Below are 12,687 nucleotides of genomic sequence, written 5' to 3'. Positions count from 1 at the left end.
ATTCTATCATATAAAAAATGAAAAGTACACAATTTTATTTATATTTAATTTTTAAAAATATTTTTTATAGTAAAATCAAATAAGAGAAAATAGAAAATTTATAAATTATTTTTACATATTTTTCAAAGTTAATTTATTTTTTTATCTTTATGAGAGGATTGGATGATTTTAAAATTATAATAAAAAAATAATTATATTTTATTTTAGAATAAGGGTCTCCAACGAGTGGGCCGGGCCGGGCCATAAATAGGAGGCCCGCGGCCCAGCTCGGGCTGGGGCTATGGGCCCGTTGATTGGTCAACGGGCCGGGCCGGGCCATGCTAGAATGCTAGGCCCGCGGCCCGGCCTATGAGCCCGTGGGCTAGCGGGCTGGGCGGGCCGGGCCGCGGGCTTTTTTAAATAAGCCAAAATGGCTTTTAAATAAAGGAAGGGAGAGGGAGGATTTGAACCCCTCCCCTCAAGCTTAAATTTCAAGGCTCTAACCAACTGAGCTACATTCCTTTTGTGCTTATTAAATGAGTTAGTTATATATATATATAAAAATAAAGTATATTTTTTTTAATACTTTTTATTTTTGTAGTTTTTTTTTAAAGGGGCGGGCCTAAGGGCCGGCCCACCGGGCCTAAAATTAGGCCCGCGGCCCGGCCCACCCATAAATGGGCTCTGGCCGGGCCGGGGGCTTTTTGGAGACCCTTATTTTAGAACATTAAATTATTTAGCCTAGCCAAGCATATAGGAAGAAATTAAAAAGGTCCATGTACGTTTTCGGAGAAGACTAATTCCACCCAAGTTAAAGCATGGCGGCCAAGGTCATTATTGTCTTTGCAAGACGCTTCTTATAAAGAGAAACTATCCTGACCTAAGGGTCTCCAACGGGCCGGCCGGCCCGGAGGAGTAAGGCCCATGGCCCGGGGTGGGCCATTGAGCCCGTTGACTGGTCAACGGGCCGGGCCAGGCCCTTGGTAAATCCAAGGCCAGTGGCCCAGCCTATGGGCCCTCGAGCTGGGCGGGCTGGGCGGGGGGGCTGGGTATTGGGTAAAAATTAAAGTATTTTTTAGTTTTGAAGGGAAGGGGATTCGAACCCTTTCCCTTATGGATCCATAAGGAGAGCTAGCCACCAATTAAGCTGACCCTCTTTTGTGTAATTATTTTGCATTAGTTATATATATATTAGAAATGTTGTATGATATTTTTTTTTTATATATATATTTTTTAAGTGGCGGGCCTATGGGTGGGCCGCGGGCTTTTTGGAGACCCTTATCCTGACCACACGAGTTAGAATAATCTACCTGTAGTTTAGCCTCTTCATTCCAACAAAATTTATTCTTTTTTTATTTTTTGTTCTTTTCTTTTTTATTTTATTTATTTATTATTTTTTTTTTTTTTTTTCAATATCTGCTAATCCCCAAAACAGGCATCCATCAGCTCATGCCTCACAAACAAAAAAATTTACACTATGCGGCTCATTTATCACAAGGGTGGAGTCAGGTTTTTGGCCGCACAATTGCGCTTTTAAGCACCAGTCCCTTTTTATCATGTGCTTCATCTTGGAGAAGTTCGAAGCTCACTTGTCCTGTTTCTCCGGGCCTTGTTTTGAATTCGCCAACTTTCACCTCTATCCACTCTCCTCTGGGCAGCTCATAAAAGTTTACTCGGCGACTTCTGGCTCTTTCACCTGGGACTGATAGCGTCAGTGTAACTGGGTGTTCCCACCCATATCCCCCACGTTTCAGTTTAATTTCATATACAGCTTCATATAGAACTCCTGGTGTCAGCTCCGGCATACTAATAGCTCCTTTCACATGGAGGCGATGGGTTTTCTTAAGTTCCGCAATGCTGCTGCACGTTGAAGATAAAACTTATATATTGGTGGTGATGAAGACTTCAAAATAAGTTTAATCAATATGCCCTAAAAATTTGTCTCATCACCTTGTTTTTTCCCAATGACTAAGGTTCCAGCATTCTTGTCCGGCACCAGAACTTTCAATCAGTGATCCCGCATGAAGTAAATAGGTGATTTTGCCGGATCTTCTGTCTACCCATCGCTCCTGCAAAACCATGAATGAAGGGGAAAAATTCATTAGGATCACTTGTTTGTGGGAAACTCAATGATGGAAAAACTATAACCCACAAAACTTGTCTCTCCCTTCTTTTTCTTTGCTGCATCTGTTTTTCAATGAATGAAAAGAAACACATGAACCAATGTGTGCAATTGAAAAAGAGACAAGGCATCTGAAAATATCAATGACTTCCTAAAGAAAAAAGCAGTTGCTGGTTCTTTGAGCCACTGGAATCCCCATCGACTAATATTCATGTAACCTCTATTGATAACCACACATGATAAAAATCCTCTAGCAACAGTTACCATTTCCTCGTTAAGCCAGCAACACACTATATTTCATAATGTAGGCACATAAATTCAAGCAAGAATAAAATATAATAACATGAAATGCTAACGCATGTAGAGATTAGAGACATGAACGCAGATTTTTATATGAAAAATCTCCAAAGAGAGACAACCACACAATCTGGAATTAACTTACCACTGCCTTTCGCTACCTTCCATAGACACATTGACATTTTGTCAAAACAAGCAATGCAAGGGAGGATTTGGAAGTACCGAGCTATGAGTTAACAAGGGATGTTGACCTGGAATTGCCAGTAAAAATACTTATAATCTTTCCTTTTGGCAATTTTGGGACAAACCCTTTACAAGAAAAATGATTACAAGCATGTCACCCAATCTCATTCCAGGCAACTCACACACTCACTCAACCACAACCTAGGTATACTTCTTGTGATCAAAACTTAAAAGTAACACATTTAATAGCACCTGAAAACTAACAAAGGAAAAAAAATAAGAGCAAGGATCTACAAAGATCTCATCTATAAAGCTCAAATCAAACCAAGTATTTCTAATGTCTTGATAAGTTAAAACACGTTCAATGTAGCAACAATTTCCATATATAGGACTCTATATATGCAATGTATCAACAAGATGTACTTCTATCATCAAGAACAACAATGTATCAACAAATACAACAATATACACGCCCACCCCCCAAAGAAAAAAAAAGATAAGATAATGGGAAGAATCTCTACGAATAATGCTGTATCCAGAATATGCACAAATAGTAAACAAAAAGGAGAACATCAAAAGAAACAACTTGCTCTATGGATAAATATGTGAACTATCTGCAAGAATAACGCTCACACAGAACACCATATACCCAATAGAAATACTAGAAGAAAGATTAAAATGTGGTTAACTAGAGCTCAATACTAGATAATCAAATATATATATATATATATATATATATCCAAAGGTAGCTCACCAATGTGCTTAAGTCAATATGTCCAAAAGTAGAAAGTGAATTAACAAATGCGTAGAACACAACTCAAGCAACTAATTGAAGTGCATCAAAGGTGGCAAATAATAAAGGTCACCACAGGCCACGAGCTTTGGCCAAGAAAGGCAAACATGGAATACCATTTATGGAAGACATTTTCAGGGCTCTAGGACTGCCACCTTATCCTTTTGGACAAATGGTCAAAACAAAATTAAGCACAAAGATGCCAACACAAACACCACAACCTAGCTCTAATACTAATACAGAAAAGACAAAAAAAGCCAACATCTATTCATAGAAAACCACAATCTATTCATACATGAACTCAAATGAATGAAATAATGATGAGTATAAATTTTAATTTTGATTTGAGATAACCAAAGATGCCAAAATAACAATCTTCCCCAAACTTTAGGGAATGAAATGGAGAAACCTAACTAGAAGAATGGGAATGAGGGAATTTTTTGAGTAAACAAAGATGCATAGTCACATTATAAAAAAATGCTAACAAGAGAGGTAAAACAATGAAGCAATGAAAATGAGAAGCTTACCAATTCATTATAAGCATGGATAAGCAAAAAAATATATATTGATTCTCTATCAAGCAACATGAATCTATTAGATAATGACCAACTCCCAACCGTGTAAATATTGTCCACTTTGGACCTAATGGGTCCTCATAGCTTTAAAACACATCTACAAGGTTAAGAGGAGTTCACACTTTTGTAGTGCTAGAAATTTTCTCTCTTATCCGATTGAGACATCACAAACACCCCCCTCTCCCCATTGTAGACACAACGTCCTCATTGTGTCTCATGAGATTGCGAGGCCAATAGACAAACACTTCTAACAGGGCCAAACAAACTCCTATACCGAAGTCAATGATTAACTCTAATACCATTTGTAATGACTTACACCCAACCATATAGATATTGTCCTCTCTTGAATCATAAAATATGCACATTTGAAAAATCGCGGTTGTACCACTTCTCAATACATTGATTTTTGACTAAGCAAACTACACATGGAAGATTCATCGACGTTGAATGATTGCCAATGATTGCCACAGTACAACAATAAAGTGAGTGCATCCAGTATATATATTGCTTAATCAAAGATCAATATATCTATTTCGGAAATATTAGGCTGCCAAAACCAGATAATCTGTAGATTCATCAATGTTCAATGATTGCTGTAGTACAACTATAAATTCAGTGCATCCAAAAGCAGTGAGGTCACTTCCTCATATGATTTCCTCGCAGCCAAAAACTAAATAATTCTCCTTTACAAAAAGCCTTTCCGCTATGCAATTAATATCAGGAAACACTTGATCTATTTTCTGTCTTGTTCTCATTTTCACGTTCTAAAAGAAAAAGAAAAAAAAAAAGAAGGTTTTAAGATGAAAATGCGAAATGCGTTTTATTGAATTTAATTGATTTCAACTCCAAAACCCTAGAAAATGAAAACCAGAAACAGCGTTTGTAAATTTCAAGGGACTTTCTTAAACAGATCTGAAATCAAATCTGAGCTGCAAAAACAATAGAAAAGTTTATTCGCCCTAGAAAGATAAACTTTTCATATCACATTGACAAACAAATTTTGTAAATTATCTTCTTTTGGCATGTGAAAATCTAGTTCAGCAATCGACAGATCTTACATACAAAGACAGCCAATGATAGAAGAAACAAAACTCTGCAGTACTTATTCACACACACACAAAAACAGCAGTGTGTGATTCAGGAAACAAACCTGTACCCCTTCACAAACACACTAAAAAATAAATAAATAAATCAGAAGAGATTGAAAGAAGAGGTGGAGGAGCTCTTTTTGTACGGCTAACCTTAGTCCTGTTTGCAAGGAAGACGATGTTACTACTGGAGCTGGCACCTGCACTCATGGTTCAAAGAAAAAATGAAATCGTCAGAGAGCTTTGAGAAAGCAAGCGCTCTGCAATTGAAGTGTAGCATATTAGGGTTGAGGCTGTGACTCTGACTGTTTTGTTCGCTAGGGAACAGGCGGGTGATTTTGTCATTACACCTACATTTACGTAGAAAAATGCTTTTCAAAATGTTTTCCTTTCTATTTTGGACAAATTTTCAAAAGAAGAAGAAAAAATACTTTTTAAAATGCTTTCCTTTCATTTTCCTAGTATTTTTTCTGGACAAATTTTCAACACACTGTGAGACACTGCCCTCGGATTGGCAAAGAAGATAAGATACAATTGAGCCATTTTCTAAATTCCTATTTTATTTTTTTTTTAAAATATCTGGTAATAAAATTCTTTTTTATGCCTTTATTTGTTTTAATTTTATTTTTTCTATCAAATTTTTTTTTAAAAAAAAAAAAAAAGTTTACCAAATATGATTTATCAGTTGTTTTAAATTTGTAATCATATTTTTATTGGAATTATTTTCCATTGATTGCCTTAGATGGTCATTAAGACCTATGACAATGCATCATACCTTCATTATAGTGCATAAGGTTTAATGATGTGAATCCTTCCCTCAACCATGCCATTTTTGCATCAAAGTTATACTTGGTCTCTAAAACAGATTATTCCCCAAAGAAAAAAGAAAAGAAAAGAAAAGAAACCCAAAACTTATCAGTGAATGGATTTGTAATAACATTTTAAGGGGAAAAATGCAATAATAGTTACTAAGGATATACTTGATTGCCATAAAATGCTTTGGAAAGAAAAATAAAAATAAAAATTAAGGATATTGATTTTTATGTTTGGTTTTATTATGAAAAACATCGAACTAAATAAAATAAATTTAATATAAATTAGAAACTTATATGTTTTTAAATTATTATATTTTTATATAAAAAAATTTAAAATATATGAAATGAGTTTGAAGTGGTAATAATTTATTGATTTTAAATTTATTTTTATTTTCTTTTATTTCTTTTTTTTTTACTGAACAAAGCATAGTGAAATTCAACCAAAAAGAGAAAAAAAAAAGTTGCAATTTTGTTTCTGCCAATTTTGGCAATGATATCGAAGGAAAAGAAAACATAAGCTCATCTCTAAAAGGTCCAGATGCTAAAATCCTCATTGCATGACTTTTTTTACAATGATATTTTGCCATGAATATTGATTTTATGTTGAATGACTGGTTTGCATTTTGTATTTTACCTTTGCATAATCCATTCTTGTCAATTCATTGTTTTACTTTGTAGGATAAACTATCATTGATTCAACATGAACTCTATGGTGAATGCTATCAAGTACGAAATAATGGATTGATGTACGGATTGGTAGTGGTAAATTATTATTAGTCTCAACATGAACTATGTGGTGGATGCTATTGAGCACAAAATCATGGATTCGATGAACGGATTCGTAGTGTGACTTGCATGCCCACTTTAAAATTTTCCAAATATAGAGGAGGAAAGGAATCCTCGTGTTATAAGCAATGTTTTCAAAACCATACCGATCATTGAACCGAAAAAGTTACTGGTACCGGTTCATGGTTCATTGGTTGGACCGGTGGTCGAACCATGATCGAACCGGTGACAGCATAAATATGTAATTTATATATTATTAAAATTAAAAACAATTATAAAAAAAATTAAAATATATATGAATAAATTAAAAATCAATAATATTATTTTATATCTTTGATATTATAAAATTAAATCATATTAATATTTTAAATTTTATTAAATAAAATATGTATAATATTTAAATGTGAATATATTAAAGATAAAAATTTAAACTAATTATATAATTTTTAAAAGTATTATATTATTTTTATTTATATATTATAAAAAAATTAAAATCTAATATATATTGTTTTATTTGGCACATTAGATATCAAAATGCATGTAGTCGAGTAGTGTCTTATGTTGATTATTGAACTTGAGGTCCATGGTTCAAACCCTCTTGATGCGGAGGATTTGTTATATTTTTTTCATTGATAATTGTTAGCAATCCCACATCAGATTGTGAGAGGAATAAGGATGCAAGCTAAGGCATCACCTTGTCTTGTGGGCTCAAGAGTCAGCCCACAAAGTGGCTGGTGTGGGTGTGGGCTTTGTCATAAGACAAGGCCCAAAAACTTTTAAATTCAATGGGGAACCCTTCCATGCTTACAAAATGAGGGGTAACTTGAACCGTTCGATTCGTTTAGAACCATTCGGTTCCATCGGGTCATCGGTCTCATCGTTGGTTTAGGCGGTTTATGACTGGTCCAATTATCCAATGATTTAATAGGACAAACCGGATTGAAAATGTGACTGGTCAATGGTTGGACGAGCCGGTCCGGTCCGATTTTTAAAACATTGGTTATAAGAACATTTGTCTTGTATTCAAGTGACAACAACAAAAGGTGCAATCCCATAATAGAAAGAGAAGAACATTTCTTGTGGGTTTATGTCAATGTTTCACAAATTAGACTAGACTGGATAATCAAATTGGTCCAGTTCCCTCAAGTGAATCGTCTAGCCATTGGATTTGTCATAAACTGTTTGAACCGACGGTCAAACTAATGAATCAGACAAACCACCCGATTATTGAAGAATTGAATGGGGTCCAATATCCCCTTCCAACTCTCTTTATCACTCAAGCTCATCTTCCATGTTCTATGGATTTTTGGCAAAAGGTCATCCCCGTTATATGGACCCCACCCTACACTAAACCAATTAATGGGCCATATCTTAAGCCCACGTGATGTGGACATGCCTTTAGCTTGGTTGAAGAACCGAAAGGTCCAAAATCCCCCTCCAGCTGTCTTTATCATTCAAGCCCACCTTCCATGTTGTATGGATTTTTGGCAAAAGCCCATGCCCGTTATAGACCTCACCTACACTATACAAATTAATGGGCTGTATCTTAAGCCCACATGATGTGGACATGCCCTTAGCTTGGTTGCCAATGTGGGATTGATGAAAACACTAAGCCAATTAATGGGTTGTATATAATCCGCAAATCTACCCAAAAGAGTTTGAACCTTTAACCACAGGTTAAGCAGATAACATAAGGCACCACTCAGTTACACACATCTTTGATGCCTGATGTAGCAAACAAAAACAAATATATTCTTTTATAAAAAATTTATAATATTATATAAAATTAATATAATATTTTTGAAAATTATAAAATTATTTAAAATTAAATAATAGATTTTTCTTTCATTTTCAAGATATTCACATTTAAATATTATACATATTTCATTTAATAAAATTTAAAATATTAAATTTTTTATGCTTATACATGATTTAATTTGATAATATCAAATATATAAAATAATATTATTGATTTTTAATTTATTTATATATACTTTAATTTTTTTATAATTATTTAAAATTTTAAGAATATATAAATTATATATTTATGACATCATCAATTTGACCACAGTTCAATTACCAATTCGACCAGTGAACCATTATTTTTTTTGGTTCAATTATTAGTCCAATTTTGAAAATTATTTACTACTTCCTTAATCCTATAAGCTTGTTAAGAGGTAAGTAAAAGCCTTGTGCGCTTAGGGACCCAAGCCCACTCTAATGGGATTTCGAGTGGCTCGGATTGGAAAACCTTAATATGTGTCAGGTCCACACATGTCGGATGTAGGCCCACTACGTAGGCGTACTAATCCACTAGCTTTTTACAAATCTAGGTTAATTTTTTTTATTTGATTCTAACTATTTTTTATTGGGTCTTTCACCGCTAGAGTTTCAGACCAACTCTTGAGAACAAGACTATGTGGAATGGGTTAAGGGAGTGTTGAATAGGTTTCCACAATGTGCTTAAGTTAATTTTTTTAATTAATTTGTTGTGGTCATTCAATATAAATTTATAGGAGAGTCCCATTAGACTCTACTTATAAATGCATCATCTCCTTAGAGACTCTTTTGTTTTTTTTCCAGAGAGTTGCTTCCACTACTGCCATCTTCCTCTTCACTCATTTGTTATTGCTCCATGCAATCACCATATGACTCCGTTGCTGCAGCATCCAAGCATTTGCTCCTTGTAATCAAAATCCGAGTCCATTAGTGCAACATCCAATCGTCTTAGTCTCCCAAATCGTGCAACCCAAGCTCGCTATTGTAGAGTATCACCCTTCTTCTTATTGCATCTGATATCCTTCTGTTGCCATCTTATATTTTGTTGCAACCTTCTAAGCCTACAGCCTTACAAGCCTACAACCATCCGAGTGTGTTGCAACTTGTAGCCATCCAAACCTGTTGCATCATACAACCATTTGAGCATCTACCTCAACCACAACTTTCTTTTATTGCCCTTTCATCCTTCCTATCTTCTAAAGGAACTTCTGACTCAAAAACTCAAGTTATACTATACATCGCCTATGGAGTTCACCTAAGGTGAGGTTCTTGGTTGTTGTATTTTGGAGGTAGGATATCGTTTTCCTTCTACATCGACGTTAATCTTTAAGTAAGGTGGGTCAACTTTAAGGATAGTGCCTTATCACACCTTAGTCAATTTAATCCGATAATTATCCTATTCTAGTCCATTTTATTTCTTGTTTGTTTGGTTTTGAGCTAGGCTTTAGACCTCTTGAACTAGTAATTTTAAAGTAGATCCCTGAAATGGGGACTTTCCTGTTTCACACCAATCCTTATACCTCAAAGATTGATCCTTTCAATGGGAACTTCTTTAAGAGATGGCAGGAAAAGGTCCTTTCTACAATTGATGTTATGAACTTGGGTTATAGTTGATTGTCCTAAAACCTAAGGACATCTGTGACTTTTGCCTACTTGGGAAGATGAAAATAAACAAGTCAGACATGTCATCCTTAGCATACTCTCAATTGAGTTGATTGACTTTACTATTAATACAAGGCAACTAAGGACATTTGGGATGCCATGAATAAAAAGTATGTTTGGAAGATGCAAGAACCTAGAAATATGTCATAAGGAATTTTACGAAATTCCAAATGACTAAAGATAAAGATGTATCATCAAATCCACGAGCACCACTTCCTAACTAATGACTTAGCTAATGAGGACATAAAATTGCTTGAACCTTTTGTGGCTAGGTACTTGATTGAGACCCTTTCAAATTCCTTTAAATATAATCCATATTTAGGTTGAAGAACAAAACCAAAATAGGGATAAGGTTAAGAAAGCTAAAGAGTTGTCTTCTAAGGGTAATATGGTAGAAGAAAAACCTAGGCCAAAATATTATAGGTTCAAAAAGAAAAACTCTAGGACCAAGCTCAATATAATAAACAAGGTTCAAAATTCAACTATAAAAAAGAGGGGTAACTACTTTGTCTATGGCAAGCATGGACATCATACAACTTAATATCGACATAAAAAAAATTTGAGAAGTCTAACTCGAAAGAAAACCTAGTAGAGACAGAGTTAATCATTGTTATAATCTCTTCTGAGGTGAGTATGGTCACAAGTGTGAAGGACTAGGTGGTAGACTCTAGGGCTAAAAAGAACATTTGTGGCAATAGAAATGCATTCACTTCCTATACATGGTAAAGGAAGGAGAGGAACAAGTGTTCGTGGGTGACTCTTGATTTTCCTTGCTGATTTGCGGAGGAAAAGTTCTCCTCAAGTTGACCTCGGGAAAAGTACTTGCCCTTAGTGATGTCCTTAATGTGTCAAATATCCGTTGGAACTTGGTGTTAGTATCTCTACTCAAAAAGGCAAGAGTGATGATCTTGTTCAACTTTAATGAAATAGTGTTAACCAAGATGATGCATTTATGAGGAAGGACTATATAATAAGGGTCTCTTTATGTTGAATGTTTATGAAATTATTAATAATAACATAACATCTTCTCTTGCTTACTTAGTTGATTCTTGTGACATATGGAACATTAAATTTAGATATGTGAACTTGTCCTATATAAAGAAAATGGTTGATCTAAGTTTAATTCCTAAATTTTTCATAGAAAACCAAGGAAAATGTGAATCATGCATGGAATCTATAACCACAGAGATATTGCAAATTAGTACAAAGAGAATAAGAACTACTAAGTTTAATTCAAAGTGACTTAGGATATTTAAAAAATACAATGACAAGAGGTGGTAAAGGATTCTACATAACCTTTATAAATGACTACTCAATGTATATAAGGGCATATCATTAGAGAAACAAAGATGAAGAAAGAGATGCTTTCAGAAAATAGAAAAATAAAGTAGAAAATCAATCAAGTAAGAAAATAAAAAGACGTAATTGATAGGGGAGGAATGTATGAGTCCAACCCCTTTAACTCTTTTTGTGAAGATCATAGGTTCATTCATGAGACTATTCCTCCTTATTCACTTGAATGTAATGGAGTAGTAAAGAAGAAAAATAAGACCCTTAAAGACATGATGAATGCAATCTTGGTAAGTTCAAGAGTACCCTTGAACATGTGAGAAGAAGCTATCCTCTTTGTTTATCATATCCAAAATATATAGCATACCTATAAGAAAACTAGTAAAATAGCCTATGAGTTTTGGAAGGTAATTTCACCTAAAATAGCATACATAAAAGTGTTCGGTTTGGAACTAGGTCAAGCTGCTTAAATTATTTTCTTAGACCTTTTTAACCAACACCTCCATTGATGTAATTAATGAGAAATCAAATGATCAATGAAAAAAACTTTGCAATAGTTTCAATTATGATGCCTTCAAATTAAACTAAATACAACTCTTACCTTAATATGAAATTTTACACACCCCTCTTTGCTTTGGAAACTATTTTAGGTCATTGTTACGCTTTGTAATGACATCATGGCAACTTTTTCTTAAATTTTGGAAGTTGTTACAAATTACCAAACTTCTCTAGAACCTAAGGTCTTCTTACTTTTCGAATGCATATCTAGAATAATCATCCAAAGAGAACCTGCCCAGAAATGCCCATATTTCATTTACCAACACTTTCAAAATTTTATTCAATTTCAAGCAACATTATGTTGTCAATAAATCTAACAGAAGAAAGATTCCATTCAACCATTATCGGTGTTCACAGTTTCTTGTACAACATGGGTATGATATGGGTTTTTTTGTTTTTTTTTTCCTTTTATGAAATTGTGTATTGTGTGTCCTTCTTTCATTTTAGCAGATGGTGTAAGTCATTAGACACCATGCATGAGGCTAGCTGCATGACCCTCTACTAAATCTCAGATGCTGATCACTACCATCTATTTGAACTATGGAAAGATATCAGAAGAATACAAGCATAGGCACAATTTGAGTGAAAAAAAAAATCATTACCAACGTGTTAAAACACAAGCACAATCAATGCCAAGCATAAAAGGTAGCACATAGTCTTCTAGCCACATCCATGAAATTGAAGCATCATGCAAGCTTTTTTTGTTGATATTTTGCAACATAGCATATAGAAGTCAAATATACTTTGCAACTTGAAGCAT

At 34.4% G+C, this 12,687-nt stretch overlaps 1 protein-coding gene across 1 annotated transcript; it reads right to left on the bottom strand.

Annotated features, from left to right (window-relative positions):
* Positions 1 to 1,484: 1,484 nt before the first annotated feature.
* On the bottom strand, positions 1,485 to 5,867 carry LOC104881751 (lectin). Its single transcript, XM_010662929.3, has 4 exons — positions 5,813 to 5,867; positions 5,191 to 5,237; positions 1,930 to 2,048; positions 1,485 to 1,839 (listed from the first exon to the last, which is right to left on the bottom strand). Exons 1-4 carry the CDS (start codon positions 5,865 to 5,867, stop codon positions 1,485 to 1,487), a joined length of 576 nt encoding a protein of 191 aa, XP_010661231.3.
* Between the last annotated feature and the right edge of the window lie 6,820 nt (positions 5,868 to 12,687).

Source organism: Vitis vinifera, chromosome 15 (genome assembly GCF_030704535.1).
Source record: "Vitis vinifera cultivar Pinot Noir 40024 chromosome 15, ASM3070453v1".
Classification (NCBI taxonomy): Eukaryota; Viridiplantae; Streptophyta; class Magnoliopsida; order Vitales; family Vitaceae; genus Vitis; species Vitis vinifera.
This window is presented reverse-complemented; position numbering and strand designations above follow the sequence as displayed.